General features: G+C 45.4%; 1 protein-coding gene across 2 annotated transcripts in view; it reads right to left on the bottom strand.

Annotated features, from left to right (window-relative positions):
- ZCCHC7 (zinc finger CCHC-type containing 7) overlaps positions 1–21,754 on the bottom strand; it is a 119,506-nt gene extending 97,752 nt beyond the window's left edge. Inside the window, exons 1-4 of one of the 2 annotated variants that reach the window (XM_082336358.1) lie at positions 21,700–21,754; positions 20,583–20,622; positions 17,808–17,926; positions 14,517–15,227 (exon numbers count right to left, since the gene is read on the bottom strand). In XM_082336358.1, coding sequence (XP_082192484.1) covers positions 14,517–15,204 — 688 coding nt within the window. In that variant the 5' untranslated portion in view covers positions 15,205–15,227; positions 17,808–17,926; positions 20,583–20,622; positions 21,700–21,754. The remainder of the gene's footprint in view (positions 1–14,516; positions 15,228–17,807; positions 17,927–20,582; positions 20,623–21,699) is intronic. The other variant, XM_082336359.1, reaches the window with a different exon arrangement.
- Positions 21,755–23,238: the final 1,484 nt, after the last annotated feature.

The following is a 23,238-nucleotide window of genomic DNA, read 5'->3' as shown; positions in this document are numbered from 1 at the left end:
CTGAAAAGAATTTGTTGACTGTCCTAAATTTCCTATTCAGACTGGAAGAGCATTTTTTATTCTTCTCTTCATCCTTGAATTAGCTGACATTAGCAGTAATTTTCATGTTTTCCTCATTGATGGTACGTATATCATTTAAAAATAATGCAACTAGCTAGACATATTTAACCAGCTATCCATTTCCTCTAAAACAGGACAGCCACTTAAATCTCAGTTATTTCCCAGTCTGATTGATTTATCCTGGAAACTTCTGACGAGCCCACTGTGGTCAGTCCCATCAGAAGGATGGCAGAAAACAGATTCAAATCAGGGTGACTGTAATATTTAATGCCACCATAGCTAACACCAGAAGTCAACAATCCTTTCCTGCTTCTCCTGTTAATTTCAAGTGGCACACGCAAAGTTAAAACAGACATAATTAACTAAGAGAAGATGAATTACAAATAATGGCTTACTTACATAAGTTAACCTTATAAACATAAACCCCCACAATTCTATTGCAGCAAATTTCCCACTGTTTTTAGTGGGAAAGCACAAAGTTTTTGGTACCTGCGCTGTGTTCATACTGCTGCGTGCAATGAAGTTCTGCTTCCACAGTAAGGACATTTAGGTTTTTGCTGTGTGATTGCAGGGCATCTGAGCAGCTGTGCTGTCTGGCAAGGGCACTGCTGACATTATAATCCACCTGTGCTGGGAAGCTGTCGTGTTTCCTTCGTGTATTTACGTTCTCAGAGAAACTACAGAAAGAGAGAGCTACATCAGAATTAAAAGTTGTTCTTGCAGCTGTACCGCTTCTGAACTATTGACAAGGATTTTTTGGTTTATTTTTCATTTATGTCTATTTTATGAGCAGATGTCCTCCCTGTAAGATACAAACTGGAATGGTGACATAAGAACATCGACTAAGAAATGGTCTCAGTTTTACTGATGAAAAAATACCAAACAGATATTTGCCAAATTAAAAAGAAAGAAAAGTTTAAATGAAGTTATTCTTAATAACCAGTAAATTGTCAGCTTCTTTTACAACACTATAAATAAAGACAGACTACAAAAAAATTCTTTTGGGAAGAATTCAGATCCCAAAGAGCCTGCTGGATCCCTCAAAGTCCTACAGATTTTTAGCTTCACAAAGCAACTCAAGATTAGTCAAGCTGTGAAATAAAAAAATAAAAATTAAAAGGCGGAGGGGGATGACTTTGAAGGTGCATTCTCTGTGATGGTGAATGTGGGATACTAAACAAACCAACTGACTAGGCTTTAAATTAACTAAATATATTAAACATAAGTAACTTGCAGGCTTAAAAACAGTTACCAATGTAAATACCACTCTGCTATTAATAAAGGAAGCCACTCTAATTCCAAAGGCAGTCCTATCTGTCTGTCTGTATGAACACAGTCTCAGGTCCAAGTGACTATTGCTGGATGCTGGCTGCTTTCCACCCTGTCACGAAGAGTTAGGTGGTTAGCAGATAGCTGCCAGGCTTTCTCAGTCTGCATTTATTTCCCCTTTCAGTGCTAAGACAGCATGGGCTGAAAAGCAGTTACAGCTGCTTTTTTCCATGTCGATGCAACTGTGTTTTCACTGCCCCACCATATACCTGGAACACTTTCATGTGCTCCTTCTCATTATTTCAGCCTACTGAAGAATGATTTTCAGACGTGTATGTCCATACAAGGGAAAGTATTTTTCAGCTTTTGTCCTTTAGAGAGTGCATACGTGTGTGCCATAAAAAATTACATCACTGACATACGTCATGAAAGTGTCATTTGTATTTAAAAACGTACTGCGCTTTGAACATGGAGGCTAAGATATATCACTAACATGCAAACTTCTCATTTAAAGACCTCAAGGAAATTAAAATAACGCTTGCCAAAAAAGGATTTTTGCAATTTCTCTCTTTTCTGAAGTTGTTCACTTCAGGACCATTTTCAACGAAAGGTGATTTTTAAGGTTAATAACAAATACTTGGGTTCAGAAAGGCCCGTTAGCCACCTTGCTTCGACCCCAGAGACTGTAAAAGCAAAACAGGAGACAAAAGCGCGCTGGGTCCTAGAAACATCTCCCGGCTCCTCCACAAAGGTAGTCAAACGGTGAAAGAATATTGCAAGGAGAGGAAAAAAACATAATGAACCTCTCCGATGAGAAACTAATTGGCACTAAGTACACAACGGCTTACATTTAATCCCGTTAATGATCAGGCACAGAGAGAAGAGGGACCCCGCCGCCGCCGCCCTGTCCGGCGGGGCTGAGGGGACGGCGGGGCTGCCCCTGACATTGACCCGCGCCCGGCCGGGCTGAGCAGCTCCCGCCCGCCGCCGAGGCCCGGGCTCCCCCGGCGGCCCCGCGGGCGGGCCCCGGCCACCCATCCGGCAACGAAGGGGGCTCCCGCCGCGGCGGCCCGGCAGCGCCCCAGCCGCCGAGGGGGCCCCAGCCCCACCCGGCCGCCACCAGCGAAGGCGAGGGGAAGGGGTGGAGGGCCAGCCGGCGGCCCCGGCCCCTCCGCGGGCAGGGCCGCCGCAGCGGCCTCCCCTCAGAGCCGCCGCACCGGCCTCCCCTCAGAGCCGCCGCCGCGGCCGCGGGAGCCTCCCGGCGGGAGAGGGCGGGAGAGGCCGGCGGCGGAGAGCGACCGGCGGCTCGGCCCCGGCGCTCGGCCGAGCCCCTGCACCTTGCTTACAACAACACAAAGCACAAGGAATCGCGGCGCTGAGCCGGGATTAAATCACTCCGGCTTTAGAGAAACCGCGAGGAAAACGGCGTCGCTCCACCTGCACAGGGCTGCTGCTCAAAAAGAAAACACAAAAAAGACAAGTGAATGCCTGATGCCTGGCTTTTAAGCTTCACTTTTGACAAAAGGGTGTAGCACTAAAACATTTTAAATATTTTCTTTTTTCTGTCTAGAAATCTAAGTTTCCAAAAGATTTTTTTTTAAAAAGAAGGGTACACGGAAAATTAAATAGGATAAAAACGTACAAACTAAACCACTACTACATTAAAAACAAAGGTCGGCACGGACATCTTTCAGAAAAACACAGGGAACGAACTGCCTTCACCGTCAACTTGGGAAAACCCCACAGCACAGCTCGTGGGGAGGGGTACATCAGTCACATATATACCGCAAATGCCAACTGAATTGTCCCTCTGCTCTGACTGCTGACACTGATTTCTTAAAGGGATCCTCTTCTTTGCCATCCTAAATTTTACACCGAAACAAAATTATAATCGCTAAAAAATGGGATGAGAAAATCCCTCTAGTACACGCCCACTCAGCTTTAGTTCTAGAAGTATCAGAAGTACAGTTAAATGCTACAGAAACTGTGTATGTCCCAAAGAGCAAGCCTCAGGGAATAGTTTTGTTTTGTGTTGGGCTACCGCAAGCTGAAGCCTATCCCACAGACTTCAGCCATCTCCGTAACGAATGAACGCTGGAAATGCGGCTGCCCCTCTCAAAGACAGATTTTGGAACATCAGAGAAATCTCTGCTCAAAGTTGGCAACTTTTTTCACTTTAGTTTTCTTTGCAAAGCTGCATGCCAGATATCCCACATGAACACAATGCAAATGGAAAACCTGAAGCTGCACGTACACGTCTAGAAATATACATACAAATACATACATGTGCATATGCTTACACGTGTGCGTATGTACGTTCTTATATGCACTTATAGGCAGTCCCGAACAGGCATTAGCGCGAAGGGAGCGAGCCGCCGGCCGGAGCCCCCCACAGCTTCGGGGGGAGGGGGAAATCCCCAGACCTCTGCAGCTAAAGTTTTAAATGTACAAGACGCAGTTACCGACTTAGTGGCTTACCTTCAGGCAGTGTCTAGACTGGGAAGTACGTACAACGTAAACGCAATTACTGTCGCCACAGAGGCTGTGACAGTGTGTTTCGCTGCCTCTGCTTTAAAAGGGCAGAGAAAACACTGATGTTTCACCATGCACAGAGAGTTTCAAAAAGAGACCGAAAAAAGCATCTGGCAGCCTTCCCCCCCCCCCCCCCCCTTCTGGTTGTTGGGGTTTTAAAGGAGTTGATGGAGGAAGATTTATCGAGTACTGAGGATGCCTGGCCAGGACCTCGCTGTTTCTGGTGCTTCAGGACTCTGAGGAAGGATCAGTGTGCCACAACAGCCCACGCAACACGATGCAACGCGAACAAAGCGCACTTTTGAGCAAAGAATTGCTTTGTGACTGTCGCCAAAATCTGCTATATCCAATAAGCCTCCTCAGTGTCCGTGAGTATTTTCCCTCACCTACACTTCAAAAGTGGTCAAAAGGAAGGAAAACCACCACCACGTATCAAACCTGTCACTGTACAAAGACAGCAAAAGAAATCACAGAATTAGCACCAAACTGGTGACAAAATATATCTTGGCAGCCAGTTCTGTGCATATAATTTTCTACAGTGTGTGGGCGATGGCTTTACTGCTCTGTACATAAGCCATACATCACCACATCCACAAGAAGTCCAGATGAATAGACAGAGCTTTTGTTTTCTTATTTTCTCACTTCTAATGACGTCATTATCTCCCAAGACATATTCAAGATACTTGGCACTGTTGCATACAATGTAAAATCAGACATTTGCAAGAGTATTAGAGGAAAAACAGACAAACGTAACCACCATCATAGAAAGTGAGTAAAGGTTGAACCTGGCAGATGGGAAACCTTCCTGGTGCTAAAAATTTTCACGTAAAAAGAAACACCGTAAAGCTAAATCCCACAACTGCAAAAGCTGCCACGTTAATGGGAAGTGCCGCTGTTAACCGGGAAATGCCGCTGTTAACCAGAAACCCTCAGCAGAGGACCTGGGCGATGGGCTGCTCATACAACCTCCTGCGAGATCCTCAGCGTCACCCTCGCCTCTCCTACCTTCTGAGGGCGATGGGCTCCTGCCAGCTCACCGGCACCGTGGAGCGGAGCGGTGCGCCAGCACGGAGAGCTTCCTGGGAGAGCTAGGGCTTTGTGAGCATCAGGCAACTGGACAGTTTCTGGTGACAAAAACCTCCCTAATCCGGAGTTTCTCTGGAGATTTGAGGAGTTACTTTGATTTACACGTGGAGATTAGAAACCGTCTCAGCGCTAGGGGGGGAACAATACAGGCAATTAACAAAGTGAAAGCAAGCGCAGGACTGTGCTCGGCTAGAACACACCGGACAGTGGCTCGGGGCTGGCGAACAACGCAAGGTGTGCACCGACACGCACTGACGTCTCGCCTGCAGATGCCACAATTCTTTCCTGAGGAAAGCTGCTGGAGAAGAATCGTTACATGTGAAATACAGTCACGAAAGGCATGCAATACTTAGCAGTAAGAGTACTGGAAATACAAATTATATACCTTAACAAAGTATAAAGACAACTATCATAACCATCCCAGGACTCGTTAGCTTGTGTTATTGTGTATATATACCTGCACATGCACAAACATTATAATAGCCTAAGGATCTACTGCCGTCTCTCCTCCAGATTAAAAAAGAAAAGAGCCACCGAATACCAGCAGTCACAAGATTAATGGTCACTGTGATGGTGTCACAGCGTAAGTTTTCCATGCTCTTCAGTAAGAAACCTACCGACTATCTAACGTGCTGTGTGCATGCCTATTTTGATAACACAGCAGTTCAACCCGCTTGCAGTTCAAACCTTCACAGCGAATCCTGTCCGTACCAGAAGGAAACGGAGTCAGTTCTCTGCAGCAAAAAGGCCCCGAGTTCCCTAGAAGCGTGCCAATTAACAGCCTGAGGGCTCACAAAATGAAGTATGTGACATCCTTCTACATTCCTCCGAATGTCAATTTTGCCCACTGCTTCGAAGCACAAAACCACTTCCACTATAAACAGGAAGACACATAATAAAGCACTAACAAGCCATTTTATTCCTCCTATCAGTCCTTCTCTACACTTTTATTCTGTTTTAAAATTCATTAGTATAAACTCTTTTTTCCTGTGCTTATTCCATGCACATATCTGCATGATTTACGTCCCTTTGAAGCCCAACTCAAACTTTACTCTTTCCCTTTTTAAACCCGTTAAGTCCTATGTCTTCAGTATATTCTCTACTGCATTTTTTAATTACGTAAAAATCTTGAACTTCTCCTTCAGCAGGATTAAATCAGTTTCCCATCAGTGTTCAAAAATTCAATTGCAATACGAGAGTTTTTCCCCACCTGTAAGAAACCCAAAGAAACAGGGACAAGGAAGAAAGATCAAACTGATGACAGAAGTGGAAAAAAAATTCCCCTTATAACAATCAACGGAACAGCAGAAAAAGAGAAAAAAAGTGAAAAAGTCACCCAGAATATATGACCATGTAAGCATGGGCACTCTTGCAGAAAACCTAGTCAGCAATCCAAAGCCATGGGAAATTTAAATTAGAGCTAAGGTCCACAATAGCAGAGAAATCTGTACAGATAAAAGGGCCTGCTCAGGTTGCAGGTATACTTAGTCTAGATCTCTTCAGATTTGCAAAGGAACTTTATTAGTTTTATTAATTTTTTTCTTAAATAATCAAGAGATTCAAGTGTATCCACATTAAACAGTAAAGAAGATTAAGTTTTTTTCTTTAATCAAAATATCCATATGCATGTGCTGTATATTCCAAATGGTGGGTGGATTCCCACTGCTTATTACTGCTCCAGGGTGCATTCTGCTATAGTAACTCATGCACAAAAACACTCCTACTACATTTGAGTAACGTTAAGGTTCTACCAAACACAAGCAAGAAGAAAACCCCCCAAATCACAGGAAAGCCCGAGCATTCATCAGGGTGGAGTTCTGCAGAAAGCAAGCTGATAAAGGGTTTAAGCAACGCATACACAAATGCAAAAATTGAACACGGTGACATCAACCTCCACTTTATACGCAGCCGGTGTGACCTGGCACCGCTCTGTCTGTTTGTCCTTCTGCGGGGGGAAGAAGCGCGCAGCCCCCAGCCCTGCGCGCCTGGCTGTGCTCGGGAGAGGGACGGGACTGGGAGGCGCGGGCAGGGCTGTGGCAGCACTGGGCTCTCGGCAGGGCCCCACCGTGGGCACGGGCACAGCCTGGGCAGGAGGACCAAGGGCTCCCACCACTCCCACCCTCATCTGGAAGCCCCTCCATCCCCAAGCTTCGCAGCAGGTGACGGACAGCACGGTCCCACATGCGTGGCTTACCAGCCCACATGAACACCACTCCCAGTACAAGCTACTTCCAAATAAACATTAATTTTACACTGAGACATCTTTCCTGCCTGCTTTTCCATCAGCCGGCCCCTCCAGCTGCCCAGTGGCCATGCTCGGCTTCCCGGGAGGAGATGCTGTGCTCCAGGTGGCACGACAGCTTCGCCGGGGGCTGAGGCCACCCTTCAAAAGGGGACCCTGAGCTGCCACCAACGTGACATGGCCACAGCCACCCGGCTGCAGCGTCCCGGCAGCCTCCCCAGCCTCAAGAAGAGGCAGCAGCGAGTGGAGAAGCAGCAATCTGCGTGCAGCAGTGTGCTGTGAGCCGCCACGCAGAACTGCCAAGAAATAAACCCTTGCTTTTTTGGGTTTTTTTGGTGACACTGAAATTTGTACATGGACCACACTAGTAAGTCTTGCTGCTTTTAAAAAATCCAGCACATACCATTAGGTATTAATAATAAAAATTTAACTGCTGAACTAATTTTCACCAAGAAATCTTTTTTCACTTTTGAAAGCAACTTTTGCTGAAATTTAATTCAGAAATTCCACAACTTAGGCATCCAAAAAGTACAAGTAAGTACGGCTTTTAAAATAGTTTTTCATGGCCTAACAAAATGAAAAATTTCTTGCAGAGATATTTTTGTAGAAAAAGTAATTTGGTGCTACAAATATCAAGACTCTAGAACAAAAACATACTATATCTTGCAAAGGTCACGTTCAAAACTAGCTGCCAAGGGAAAAGGTAAATTAAAGAAGAAAAGCACAACTTACTGTACTTTTTTGTCATTTTAGAAATAAGCTTACACCTTTTCACCATTTAAAAATATACTGAGGGATTTGAATAACAGCACAGAGAGAAAAAAAATAACAGATGTGGTCAGATTTTTGAATACTTTCTGTAGTACCACGCAGACTTAAGAGAAGATTAAGTCATACATCTAGAAGAAGCCATTTAAAATACTGGTAGTTAACAAAGTGTATTTCCTTTTTGAGCATGGCTGACAGAGATAAAACAATAAGCTAAATTTATCAGAGACTGCTATTTCTATTTTGACTCCATAAGCTGTAGTTACTGCTGCTGAATAGAAAACTCCTTCTTACATTATTTTTTAGGGAAGAAGCAAAAATAAAATTGTTTCAAATTCCCTTTTTTCATTTTAGGCGTGTATTTTTTTTATGGTTTCATTCACTAAATGTTCAAATCCCTTTTTTTTTAATTTTACAGATATATTTTTGTTATAGTTTCTTTGACTAAATGAGAGACTTGATTATTAAGGATAAAAATCAGTGCATAGCAAGACCTCTAAACCAGGAAAACAAGATGGAACTGGATGCCAAAATGGAAAGCTGAAAAAACTGCTTTGGAAATACTAGTTTGCACTTTATTTTACGTTCACTATTCCTTTTTGTACAGGGCAGTTTTACAGGACAGTCAGAGCAAAAGGAGACCCCATGCCTCAAGTGAAATGATTAGCCCTTTGGACACTGGCTTCCTTTCATAACTACTTTCAAAAGAGAAGATTAAAAACACTCGTATTTTACCAAATTCCAGAAGTCAATCTGTAAGGAAACACAAAAATTACTTCATCTATTCAGACAGCTAGAAGGTTATGTGATGAACAGATTTAAAAATATCTCGGAACACCCCATAAGCCTCAGCTGAGTTTCGTGCTTTCTGCTCCAAGTCTTCGGCTCTTCATTACCACCAGAGCCGAAGCTACACCAAGTACGGCTTACACACAGTCGTGGAACAAGATGGTTAAATAAAAGCACAGTGTCATCCTTGGTACAGAGCCTCTTTGTGCCCCAGGGCTGGAGCGAGCTCCCGCTAAGCAGGCAGTGCGCCCGCACAGAAGCTGAGCTGGTCCCCGGTCCAGGGGGCTGCTGCTGGCCGAGGGAAGGACCCCCCCGAGCAGCATACCTGGGAGTCGCTCAAACTATCGCACGCCGTGACACTGTCTGCAAACGTCACGACAACGCAGCCAGAGCTGCTAAGGAGGCTGCACCAGGGCTTCTGATGAGGCTTGCAGGCTGCGGAGCAATGACCACGAAGGGCATTTGAACGTAACGCTCTTGACTAGGGCAGACCGATATCCACTGGCTGTTACTTTTAAGAGAAACTTCTTGTGCCAGAAGTAGTATCTCTAGCTACGCTCTCATAAAAGCCTCGCTACTGTGTTAACAAGAAAAAAATCAGAGCAGAGAAGAAAACAACCATTCCCTCTCTGGGAACCCAGCAGAATACTTATGTGCTGTTTTATAAAAACTACACAAACCTGCCAAGCCCAGAGCGCGATCACATTAGCCTGTTGTCTCCGAGGAAGGTACTGGGTGGGCAAAAGATGAAACAGGGAGAAGATAAATTGTTTTTTGTACCCCTTAGTGGCCGGACATCAATGCTGCAGCTTTGAAAGCTGTCTTTCCAAAAGCCATGAAGAAAAAAAAAAATGCAGAGATTAGGATTGCAGCTATACATGGGAGAGGAAATATGTTAAAAGGAAGCTTTTAATGAAGGAATGGATGAAAGACTTCCAACTACAGGAGATTAATGTTCTTATCATATATACTGTTATTGCAAAGTGGAAGACAGGGGTGGGAGGGGAGAACCCTCCTTCAAAGACCTGGAAACTCTCCGACACTGAAAATTAATTCAGTACATTTAGTACACGGTACAGTTTGTAACAATTCTCTTTGCACACTTTCTTCTGGACTCTAAACGTTTAAAAAATCAGGTAAATCATACCAAAGACCTAGATATTCTGAATTACTGATTTTTTAAATGGCATGTGAAGTGGGTAGGACCCTTTTTGCAAAGTAATACGCAGCAGCAGTGCGCACTTTTCCAAATGCCATGCAAGGAAACCCACAGATGACCAGGTCGGGGCAAGTAACACACACAGGTACATGGTTGCTGTCTTTCAGCTTGGCCAACCGTCTGTAATTCAAGTGCCTGCTTTGCTACAAGCTATGCAGAATCTCACGACAGAAAAGCAAATTCAGAGTAAGGAGGGCCAGAGTCACTATGGACACAGTGCGTGCTTTCCCTGATATTCCTCTGTGTGAAACAAGAAAGTCAGCACCCATCTTCATATCCCAAATAATGAAAGGTTGCCAATCAACTGTATTTACTGAGAAACCAGCAGCTGCATGGTGAAAAATTGGATTTTACAGAAATATGGGGACAAACATGGGTTTGCTTAATGTGGTATTAGACAAGAAAAAAATAAAAAGTGAAAGGCATCTAAAGCCATTTGGAAAAAGGGCAGAAAGGATGGAAAAGTTTTCAGCTGTGTACTGAAGAGCAGGGTTTGTGGACCAGCCGTAACTTTCAAGATGTCAACTGAAGACAGAAGGGTACAGGTGAATCTTGATTTACCATCAGGAAGCACAGCTCATTTCCCAAGGCAAAGGGACATCTCTTTCTGTCACAGCAGACGGTGGTGACTGAAGCTAGAAGGCCGCATGGGGAGAAGACTCTCCGCACTGGAGGTGTCAAGAAAGCGTTAATTGTTTATAGAGAACATTAAAAATAATAAGGCTGTTAGACCAGAGCAGGGCAGGCAAGTAAGATGTAGAGGAGTTAACAGAATAAGGAGATATGCCTAATTCCTTTCCTTGAGGTTCCTCCAGTGGAACCTTAGCATCTCTATTTCAGGGACTCAGACATGAAAACAGACTCATCAAATGACTGACACAAGCGGCTACTCTCATAGCCAGAGAGTTGTTCACATCTCAGTTCCCTTTTTAACGTGAAGCAAACTGGACACTAGACACACTATGACACTGTCACGGGAGGTCTATCCCATTTACACAGTCACAGGGAGTTTCGGGGGAGAAGGGAAAGGGCAAGGCTTTACCAGTCACTACACTCTATGTCCATCCTTACTGATATTGCAAGCCCTAAAATTGTAATTTACATACTATGTAGTCACCTAAATACTTGATCTCATTCTTTAGAAACACTGAAAACAGAACTGTGCATGTCTCAAAATAATTAAAATGAATTAACAGAGAGTATCTTTGAGAGGGTAATTTGCTAACACAGATATTTTATAAATGCATTTCTTCCTTCGGATTTAAAGTTTTTATGTTTACATTTCAGCAAAGGAGTCCTTCATAGTCTATAGAACTGGAGATACAGTGCTGCATAAGCTCAATATACAAATTATGGTTACTTTACATTAGGAAGAGTTACGGGTTTTGCTCCCTAAAGCTGTTTTGATGCTGTTTTGGCTTTTCATTACATACACACATACATACAACACCAATTCATGTTAAGCCTGTGTCTTTGCATCCCCATCACCATACATATTAGAAATAGAGCAGCTGAACCAAACTTTTGCGTGCTGGAGCTACCTGAATAACATTCACTGGAATTTGGGATGCAGCTGAGAACCAGGGCTTTGACCGGAGCCCAGTCCTGCGGTACTCCCGCTACCTCAGGTGCACGCCTGCGTCGGGGCCAGCACCAGGGCACGGGCTTCTGCTCTGCCCATCGCGTACGGTAGATTCAAACGGGTCATCATTAACTTGTTCACAGTCGGAAGAAACGTGCAAGGGTTAAGGCTTTCTGCAAAGTCGTGCATATGTAGAAAGGCTGCAGCTAAAAGGAAGAGAGATATGCGTGTACGGCGAGCACCTGCTCCCAAATGGCTGCGTTTGCCTGATGCATGTTCTGTATGTCCCACAGCTCCGGGCATGAGGCTGCTGTTGGCAGAACCACTACTGATGTGAGGGAAGGTGCAAGAAAGGGTTTTGAGGAGGTTCTGACGTAGCTTTGAGAATAAAAATCAGAGTAGGAGAAGAACAGTTATATTTATGAGGCTCTTGCGTGACTGTCTTTGACTTCCCATTCGAGCAACTCAAAAAATGTTTACATCGCATACATTAAATGAAACAATTTTCGTTCTGAACAGTATGACAAGTTTATACCGCACAGAAAAATTCTGCTCCCATTACCTGCTTTGAATGTGGCTTGCTTATCGTCAACATCTATAAATATATATATGAATAAGAAACGCTACTACATTTGTTACAAAAACATACCCTAAGTTACCAAAACTGTCTCTTGATATTAACCTCCCATATTGATTTTTAAAAGCCTCTCTCAGTTAGTACTGGCACACCTTTGTTAGAACACAATGAATAAAGACATGAATTTTCATTTTTATGTTACACCTAGTAAGCATAATCACTCTGATAAATTAATTACAGAATGTTTCCCAAAATATGTGTACATAATTTTGAAATATGCTTAAAGTCTCAAGCACTGTTTAAACGTTTTTCTATCTTCTGCTTTTCTGGGTAATCTTTAGCGCTACCATCACCAATTTTGGTACATAAATCCAAGGAGATACATAGACTAAACCAAACGTAACTCCAGGTCATTTGCCTGCCCAGCAGTTATGAGAAAAATAGGTGCTACCCAGAAAATGTATTAACTGTGCTGTGCACAAACTGCATTGCTGTTACAGCAGTCACCACACGGCACCACACATTTGCTCCCCAACAGGCAGAGTAATTTAAGAAAAAGACTAGCTAATTAGCTCTAGTTTTGAACAAAAGGAGAGGATATGAAAATATAAAAAGAAAGGTAGTAATGAAATTTAGCAACTTTAAGCTAATTCTTAGAAACTGCATTTTAAAAGATTTACAGGGAGAAAATATTACATAAATTCCAAATATAATGTGGCTGTCTGGGTTTCTGGCATGGCAACTGAATGCTCTGCCACTCTTCTGGCATTATGCTAGGAACAGGGAAAGCATTTCTTAAATCTCTGAGGCCTGGGCAAGTACACTGGTGTCTTTAATCAACCACCAGAGATCGAGCGCACACTATGGTCTGTTTAGCCATGAACTATGGATAGCTCTGCAAAAACATACACAAGAACAACTCTAAGCAAAAAGTTATTGAACATTTATGGGCAAGAAACAGGTGTTTTACCAGAAGAGAAGGCAAAGACAATTACTCAGCTTTCCCCTCTCAAACAGCTTAGTAGCAGCATGTGAACAGCAGCACCGTCTACACAGCCATCCTGAGGAAAAACTTTACTGGTATCAGCCTGCAGATCAGCACTGCAGAACATTACATTTCCCTGCACCCCAAATGAGGCGGTTGCCTCATTTACATGTGTACCAAGTAAAATTACAGTATACTTTTTTTAAAGGATAAATAAATAATTTTTTTAAAAAGTGTCTTGCAAAGGTCCCCAGTGCTGCAGCTGATCTGGCTAGCCTTGCCACCGAAGCAGCCTTTCTTCAGGTAGTGTTTTCTCTCAGACTGGCAGGGGACGCTGTTTCTGGAAATGATCTTTGTGCTTCAGGAAGTCGGTGGGCAAGAAAAAAGCATGTCTGATCGTCTAAGAGAGTTTTTAGTTGCTGGTGACAAGGTATGTATTACATAGTATGATTATTACAAACGTATCTAGAATGTGTCACGCTAACCATCACATTTACTAACTTTCTGCACAGTAACATGGAAGAATATTTTGCAAAATACCAAAATGTTAGATGTCAGTCTTAGTGGTTGGGAAGCTCTCTGAATGATTTGGTGCAGAATCCATACAAGAAGTTACAGTAAATGCTAGATCAACAGCCCAAACTGCCAGACTCCTGAAGGAGTGGTTACAGAATCTGCTTCTGGAAGGGGAACCAGCTCAGAAGGTCTCCCCTTCGCTCCTTGCCCTCTCCTGTGAAGAGTTCATCCCTTTCCCGAGTTGTAACTTCTCTGGTCTAGCATACAGCAAAGCCTTAACAAGCACGGCTGTCTGCACTGGTGAGGGGCAATGAGGCAAGGCAGGCAGGGGCAGGGGGCAGAAACCTTATCACACGTAAAGAGGAATGACACTGCTCCCTGGGTTATGAGCACTGATGACTCTCCTACCCTGCCACACTTCTCAGCAAACTTTTTATTGTTACGCAGTTCCTACCTCTGATTTTCTTTATGTCTGTAGTCCTCAAACTGCTTTTTTTCTACTTACTTTGTTTATGATAAGAAACTGTTGTATTCCGTCTTTATTTCCCCCCCCTTCTTCCTGCCAACTGCAACTTCTTATATGCTCTTAGGAATACAAAATATACAGGAAAGTTGGGAAGTTCACAATGTGAATCACTCTGATATTACTTATAAATTTCTACCAACAAAAATGCTGTCTTTCCATATATTATACTACTGAAATAATGTTATTGAAATTGTATAAATAAATGGCTATTTCCTTCATCATAGTTTTGCACCCATCATTACACACTCCAATTTGCTTTCTCTTTCTCTTTCTTTTGAAAGAAAAGATGTCTTTGACATCAGTATCGTTGCAGACAAATCCTCCCACATACAGAAGAATAAACAAGTGATTAAAAAAGTACTAACCTTCACTGACAGGAGTTGCACAGCCTTCAAGGTTCAACATTATATCTTCATCTCTGTCATCTCCACCAGCTCCCAAAAGCATCCAACTCTCGACATTATCAGTTTCAGATATCAAGCTCTCCTCCTCCGAGCTATCATCTATTACCAACACATCTGGGATGTCATCAGCTCCAGCAGAACTAACTGAGTTAAGCTTCCCACTAGTGCTTTTCCTTTGCCTTGAAGTATCTGTGCCTGATCCAGCAGGATACAGGGTATTACATCCAGCAGCTTCGGCATGATTTGGTGTAGAAGATCCTGGATGGATATGTGTTTTACCTTGAGCTGAAGAGCTTGTTGACTTCTTTACTTTGCTTTTGTAAACACTGTCTTCATCTGGTGTATCAGACAAGACAATGATCTCAGGGTCACCTGAAAGCTGAGCACCATGATCAATGAATTCAGTGATTTTCTTGTCTTCATACCGTTTCTCAGTTAGAACTGAACTATGACCCGTGACTTCTACAACATCAGCTTCTTCATCCATTTCCAGCGAGCTGATTTCTCCAAGATTTTGGGAATAGTGGATCTGGCTGTAGAGATGAAACTCCACCTCACTATCAACGCTCTGCTCACTGGATGACTCCTCGTGATAAAGTTCATCTTCATACACTTCAGTATCCTCAGTGTCTTCATATCCAACAAACATTCTGGAAAGCAAATAGTCTGTATCTACAAAAAAATAAGAGGTTGTATCAGAATGGTCATGAATGTATGCCCCAAACCATCATTCAAATGATACCTTTGGTCTTTCTGAAATTGCTTAGTCATAAAGCTCTGTGTACAGAAGATAAAACTGAGCAGACTTAACAGCTACAACAATCAATGCTCAAATCCATAATAGCGAAAGCTACTTAAGGGCGCATCTGCTTTAATCTTAACTATTACTTTAACCTCAACTACTTTGGCTTCTGAAAGTTGCACTTAGCGTGCTCTTAGCTTCCACAGCTTCTCTCCATCCTGGGTTCAAAACCAGGGTACCTGCATGGGTCGGGAGCCAAATGAGTGTCTGAATCCGGGTTTTGATCATTCCGCCAACTCGTATTAATTCTGGATACTCTGCAACTTGTTTTACTAAGTAACATCTTACATACATACCTGAAAGAGCAGGGAAGGAATATTCAGCAATATTTGACAGAAGTAACTTGGAGCCTATCTACACCTGGGCTGCAGAGCCACCTGAACTGCCACTTCAGAATTTAACCCTATGACAAGAAGTCCTAGGGCTGTGGTACAGAAGCACCCAGACACGGTCTGCACAAGCTCAGGTCTGAAGGTAGCATAAAAAACCAAAAGAATAGTAAAGGTAGTATACAAATCTGCAGCCTTCATACAAACCAGCGTGTCACATTGTCCCATCAGGACTTACAAACTGAGTTACAATGCCATGAAAAATAAAAAATACAGGAAATAAAAAATGAAATACAGAAATAAAAATAAAATACAGGAAATTCCACTTAAACATAAGAAGAAAACCTCTTTTTACTCTGTTGCCCAGAAAGGCTGTGGAGCCTCCATCCTTGAAGATGTTCAAAACCCAGATGGACATGGCCCTGAGCAAACTGCTCTAGGTGACCCTGCTTTGAGTTAAGGGGTTGGATGAGACAATTGCCAGAGTTTCCTTCCAACCTCAGCTATCCTGTGATCCCAACACAACGGCGAGCGTCCCTAGAGTTCACCACCTACTCCCTAGTGAGACAGGAAATCCAGGGAGATTCTGAAGTTACTTTGCCTAATTCATGGGATACATTATTTCATTTACATGAGGACATCATGCATGGAGGAGAGGAAAGGGAATAGTTTCTCTGAAAAGTCTATCTTCATTTCTGTGTTACAGTTACTCCTAGGGAAGCCAACAAGCTTTTTAGTCATAAAAACTGTCAGATGGAGTTCAGTGTTTTTAGTTTCAGAAGGAAGTTGCATGGTATTGTTTAAATTCACATACTGATACACAAGTACAAAAATGTAGATTTGGGAGCTTTGTACGTAAGTAATGTGTGCAATTATGGTATTTAAAGAACCCAAAGTCTCTTACTATGACAGCTTTCTGTGCACGCCCTGCTAGAGTCCTTCCCTGATCATGACAGATTTGACCTCGTTTGTGTTCCTGTTATACCAGAAGTCAAACTAAAGAGGAAGACACTTTTCCCACAAAAAAATAAACAAAGCAAAACCACATAAAACACAAGCGCACAAGTAGGAAAATACAACGCTTACTGACAATCCATACGTTGTACCCTTTTCTGTTTACGCTTCCAGTAGATCAGCATACATCATTCAGTCTCACCTGCACAGCTAAACAAGTCACTTTGGTCATCACCAGCTGAGGTCACATCCAAAGACCATCAGAACCCTACTCATCCACGCACGTGCTCAGCTCTGCTATCTCCTAATACACTCACGTTGGTTTCTAACCTACAAATACAGACTTAAAACTTAATAAGTGGAGGTTATAGAATCTGTTTTAAAAGCCCTCCTATCCACATGATGACTGTAACCGCCTGGAAACTTTTACACCTGCCAACACAGAACTCTGCTTAGCAGCACAATGCATGCAGAAATAACCTGAGGATAACATGGATATATCTGTATCTGCTAGACTCTGCCTGTCTCATCTGGGTTCTTAGGTAAATATAATATCCTTTTATGCCAAATAAAGTATGACAGAATGCGGTCAGAACTTGGTGGTAATAGACACAATTTTATACCAGTGTTTGGGTTTGTACACCTTAGACAGGAGGAAAAAGTAAAACACTGGTCACCTGAATGGTTGTAGGTAGTAAAAAAATAACACAGAAAAGCACCTGACAGACCAACTGAAGCACCTATACTTAAACATTTCTTTCAACTTTACATAGGCTCACCCTTTCAAACAGGTCTTAGCCTGTTCCCATCCACAGGGTGAGAATAAAAGCAGAGCTGGCTCCAATCAAGCACATTTACAATATTAATCTGTGGTTACAGGGTGTGAGAAGAGAGACCTTCAGTAATGCAGGAAATGAAAGAATCCCCCTGAAGCATGCTGCAATTTTAGTAGTACTCAAAAAGCCGACTTAATTCAAGCACTCTTTCCTTCCCATTCTGTCACCTGCTGGAAAAAGTTACACGAAGTGAGTACATGACCACTGCTGAAAACACGCAGCTAAACAAGACCACTGGATCATGAGTGCCAAAGAGCGCCCAAGGAGCTAACTCACGGACACTTCTTAACGAAGACAAGAATAAGAAGAGGCAGCACTGCAGTACACTTACTTTGATCTGTCCTCCCCAGAAGCTCAGGTCAAACAATGGCTCCTCCTCTTCCTCTCAAGTCCACACACAACTGGAATGACGAAGGGCTCTTCCTCTTGCTCAGCATGTATTACAGGCCACTGAGAAATGAGAAACATCAAACATCAGCATCACAATGCAGTCTGAAGATCTCTAGTTCCACTGTTCACCATCCTCAAACTCAGGCAATAGCTATGCCCCACCTCTTAATCACAGAGTGAGAAGCAAGTGTTTCAGGTGTTTGGCATCAAAGCAGACAAAAACACTGCTTCTAGGAAAGGGGAGCTCGACAGACAAAGTTGTGCTGTTTTTCAGATTGTCAAAGTGAAGCAGTCTCTTACTGTATTCATACTGATACTCAAACAGAGAAAGACGTATCTGACTGCCAGTCTTCAGCAATTTAGATTTCCTTTCACCGGTGAAAGGTTTATACTATGGGCAATCGTCCTTTTTGCTACCAGCTAGACTATGACAAAGACATCCCTCATGTCTGACTGTGAAAACCACATTAAAAATAATAGTCCTGCACAGACTAGCTGATTTAATAAGTAATACAGGCTGCAGAGAGCATAACACAGTGACTCATCATACTTTGGAACTGGCCTGCCTTACTTTTAAAAAAACCCCAAACTTCAAACCTTAGGCCACAGGAGAACCCCATCCCTTCTTCAAGAGGAATCTCATTTGTACTTGAAGCCAGAGCACAACTTTCCTCAAAAGTACCTGACTGCCTCTCTGGTAGGCCCTAAGCAAGAACAGTTCAGGTAAAGGGCTAATGGTATTATAAAAAAATTAAAAAACCACAGCTACCTGAATTTCTTTTAAGTATTTCTCAACAAAACTCGAGATGGCTATAGTTAGAAATGGCGGGAAATTATTTTCCCAGGTCATTAACAAAGACTGCTTGCCAGCACTTTTCATCTAGTCCATTGAAAAACCCAACATCCCCCACTTGATAAAGTAACAAATATTGGCAGCAGCACAGCACGGTCAGATGGGAGGTGCTGACAGCGACTTGCAGGCAGGGAGAAAGAGCACAAACAATTTAATCAGAACACCCACAGCAATTTTCAAGTTGCGTGCAGGCAGCTACTTCCTCAGCCAAAATTTCAAGGCAGTTTGGGACACTCAGATGTAACAAACATGCAGAAGGGGCTTTGCATAAGGGCCGGTAAGATGCCCAGGCCAGTCCTTCCCATGCCATTCCTGCTTCACATACCTTGCTTCTCCCTGCCAACTCCTCCTTTCCTCTGCTTAACTTCATTACTTCTGCTGCTCTTACTTTTTCAACTCCTAAAATCTTTCAGAGCTCACATAGTAAGCTTTTTCTCTCTTCCTCTTGCCATTTGAAATATGCCTTCTGCTTAACCTCAAATAGTGAGATTTCTTAAAAGAAAAAAACTCTCAAACAAAAAATGAATTGCAAAAAAGATTACTTTTTCATCCTTTGCAAATATGACTTTTCAGGCACATGTACTATTCCCACCACAAATCATCAGGAATTCCAAATATTTCCTTATTTTTCTTGCTCTCTGCTTGATCTTTGCAGTAATGTCAAATCTAATGCTTTATCACAAAGGCTGCACTGAAAATACAGCAACAAATATATTCTTTGCTGTCTAAGAGGTGAAGACAAAACATAACCCAATCATCAGACTCTCTGTTACAGATAGGAACAACAATAAAATGGAAAAGAAAGCTCTTTCGAGGAAATAACCAACAGCTTCCTAAACCCACAAGTATCTATCAGAACAGAGGTTCAGACATCAGAATGGTAGGAGACATCAACAGACTTTATAGTTGTGTGCAGATTAGACCTTTTCTCAGTTTTCTGTTTACTTATATTTGTGATACATAAACTGCCTTGTACTTTAGACTGTTAAGATACTGCACAGGTACAACCAACATGAAATTGATAAAGAACGTAAATGTTCAAATGCAGTTTAATGAAAGCTTTCATTTCAGCTGCTGTAACTGCTTTGTACCCTTCATCAGAAGTTGCATACCTCTTTTTCGGGAGAGATAAGCAATCAGAATTACTGTTATGAAGTGCAGCACCAAAGTGAAAATCACATCTTTGTTCTTCTTGCTACCTTCTGTGCAAATGTCAAATCTGAATGGATTTTTTTTTAAAAAAACCAACAATATATCGTTATTATCAGAGTTCAATGTCCCAAGAGTTTTTTTCTTTACCGGTATTGTGTTTCTGCACCAAACATAACACAGATCTTATTTTGGCTTACAGGGATAACCAAGCTGCACTCAAAGCAGGTGAGAAAAAAACAATTTTCATTTGCCACCCAAGGTAAGACATGCAGCCATTAGACAATTAGAGCAGCTCGCCACACCGATGTGCTCAATCTAGAGTAGAAATGTCCTCACAGTGACACATGTAAAAATGTCATGAGGTAGATTCCAGGGCAGCCACCCCCTCAGTTTTCACGAAGCAAACCCTGACAAGTACGTACTGTACCTATCATCTCAGTTTCAAGTAGCCAAGAAAAAGGCACAATAAGGCTGATCTAACGGTGACATTTGCTATTAGTTATTTTTGGCTAAACTTTGTCACTCGTTTCTTCCAAGGATAACGTGTGTTGCTCAATGCTGAGATGTAAAACTCGTTCTTATGTTGATTTGCTGTGTGTTTGAGAAAATGTTTCTTTTCTGCACTTTCTTTAAATACAGTGCAAATAAGTGTAAAGGAGAGAAGAAAAGCTTTGGAGAAGAGGTGAATGTTTTTCTAGTGACAAGCTATACCTTCAGGAGATCACAGGAATATATCTTCCACACCCAAACCCTGGAAAATAACAAAACATTTGAAGTTTATGTCAAGCCTTTTGGAAGATTTTTCCCTCTAGCAACTTTCAGAACCGTGTTTAACAGTAACTGTGCAAACATCCTCAAATTAACAGATTTACTTTTCCTTAGATCAAGACTGAATTTGGCCTGGTGACCTGAACACAGCTGTGCCCGCGTGAAGTACAAATCCTGAGTATCTGGAGTAGCAAACGGGAGAAAACGAGGAGTTGGTTCACAGGCACGCCGCTGATGGTCGCGCTCTACGGGGTACCACTCCGTGCCACATCCCAGCGAGACCCTGCGGGCACTGAACCCCCTCCTCTCCAGGCCAGCCCTCCCTCCGGAGCCCCTCACACAGCTCCGGCATCCAGCCTGAGGCTGTGACTGGGGGTGTGCTCGTTCCTGGAGCTCATTTCAGGCCTGGGACACGCTGCAGCCAGAGACAAAGACGGAGACTAATGCAGTGACTCGCACATCTGTTTAATGGCAAGGCGGTTTCGCATTGAAGGTGCTTGGCACCGCCAGAGCCCGCACCAGCGCAGCGGGCAGAGGCCGGCAGCCACCTCCGCACGCCGCCCCTGCGGAAGCCGCGGGCAGGCGGACAGGCACGGACACGACGCTCCGTGCTCGGGGGCCGCCGCCGGACGCGGTTACACCGGTCCGAGAGGGAGGGGCTGAACCAGCGGGGCAGGCCGGGCCGCCGGGGCAGGCCGGGCCAGGCCGCACCGGGACGGGCACCCAGGCCGAGGCTGCCGCGGGCACGGCGGCGGCAGGGGGGCCGGGCGCGGCTCCGCGGCGCGGGGCTGAAGCAGAGCGGCCTTCGCGGGGAGGCGGAGGGGTGCGGGGCGCCCGGGCGGCAGCGGGCCGGGCCGGCGGGCAGCGGTGCCCGCCGGGGCGAGGAGCCGGCAGGCGGGCCCTGCCGGTAGGGGAGCGCGGGCCCGCCGGGGGCCGGGCCGGGGGGCAGCGGCCGGGGGCCGCGGGGGGAGGCCGGGACGGGCGGCGGGGCCGGGGCGGGGGGGGGCCGGGGGTCGGGCGGGGGCCGGGCGGGCGGTGCCGGCGCCGCTCGCGTACTCACTGCCGGCCGCAGCGGGACACGCCGAGCAGGAAGTGGCGGCGCCCGCGCCCCGCCCCGCCGGCCGCGTGCTTCCGGCCCCGCCCCGCCGCCGCCGTCACGCGGCCGCCTGGGCCCCGCCCCCCGGCAGGGGGCGGGGCGGGGGGCGGGGCCCGGCTGCGGGGGGCCGCGCGCCGGCCGCTAGGGGAGCGCGGCTGGGCCTGAGGCGGCCGGGGCGCGGCGGGAGGGGGCGGGGGCGGGGGCGGTCGGGATCCGCCCGCCCGGCCCGCGGCGGCGGCCGCCGGAGCTGGCCCAGGTCTCGCCCTGCCGCGGCCGCCCGGAGCAGCAAGCGGCAGACCCGGGCGCTGCCCGCCGTCAGCGCCCCGCGGGGGGGTCGCGGCCCCTCCGGGGCTCCTCGCAGAGATCGGGCCGACGGCGCCACGGCCGGAGCAGCGCTGGCCCGGGCCTGCCGGGCAACGCCGCCGCAGACCGCAGCCCCGGGCCGGGCCCGGAGGGAGGGCTGTGGTGCCTGGCAGCTGGCGGCACGGCATTGAGGAGAAACTACCGTGAATTGGGTGCGTTACCCTACCCGAGGCGTCCGGAGGGATTTCCACTGCGTCCCTTCTGGCTTTAGTTTAGGTCTCTTCCAGGCCTGCAGGAAGCCGCAGCGATGGACAAAAAAGAGCAGGAGTAAGGGAGGAATATCACAGGTGAGAAAAGCAATGGGGGAGCACGGAGCATGCCTCGCTGCTTGCAGCTTCCCGCTAGGAAACAAACCCCTGGTCAGACTGGCTTCTCCACAGCCACACTGGTGCCAGGCAGTCTTCTGCCCTTGCCACTTTCGTTTCTGCTCCCTGAATGGGACTGTGTGGACTACAGCTCCATGGTGGGCAGGAACTAAGCCCTTGCACACCTTCGTGTGCCTGTGCCATGGCAGATGCTCCAGGAAGAGTTGATGAAAAAGATGATCTTTGCAGACCAAGCAAGGAAAGGAATTGCATCCAGGTAGGGCTACCTGCAGGAAAGCAGAGAGCTGGCTGAGGAAGAAGTGGTCATTTGGGTGCAAAGAGCCTGAGCAACCTCAAGACTGATTGCCCTTGGAAGGGTGGACTTGGACATAACGGTGAACTTGGACATAACGGTGAACCGTCAAAAGAATCTGCTGAGGATTGCCAAGGACAGGACTGAGACTGGGAACAACCAAGTTGTGGGGTTTGATGGATGCCCTGGAAAATCTGAGCCTCTTGTCTGAACTACCTGCCAAATTTAAACAGTTTAACCATATTTTTCAATCCCAAGCAGTGGCTGCTTTGGGGAAGGCAGAGGATTTGGCCTGTCATGTTGCAGGGCAGTTGGGAGGAGAAGGAGGAGAAGGGCTGCTCTGGGTCAGCAGTGACTTTGGCGGAGCAGCTGAATCCCCGTGGCAGTTAACCTGAGCCTAGCTAGCACTGCCTGGCTCTCAGGCTGTGGGGTGCTGGGCACGTCTCTTGGCTGCCTGGTGAGCTTGCCCGGCTGGTGGTGGCAGCAGAGGAGCCTGTGGGCAGCTCCTACTTGGTCCCAGCA

This window comes from Platalea leucorodia, assembly GCF_965183815.1.
Source record: "Platalea leucorodia genome assembly, chromosome: Z".
Classification (NCBI taxonomy): Eukaryota; Metazoa; Chordata; class Aves; order Pelecaniformes; family Threskiornithidae; genus Platalea; species Platalea leucorodia.
The sequence above is the reverse complement of the archived record's forward strand: the minus strand, read 5'-3'. Positions and strand labels throughout refer to the sequence as shown.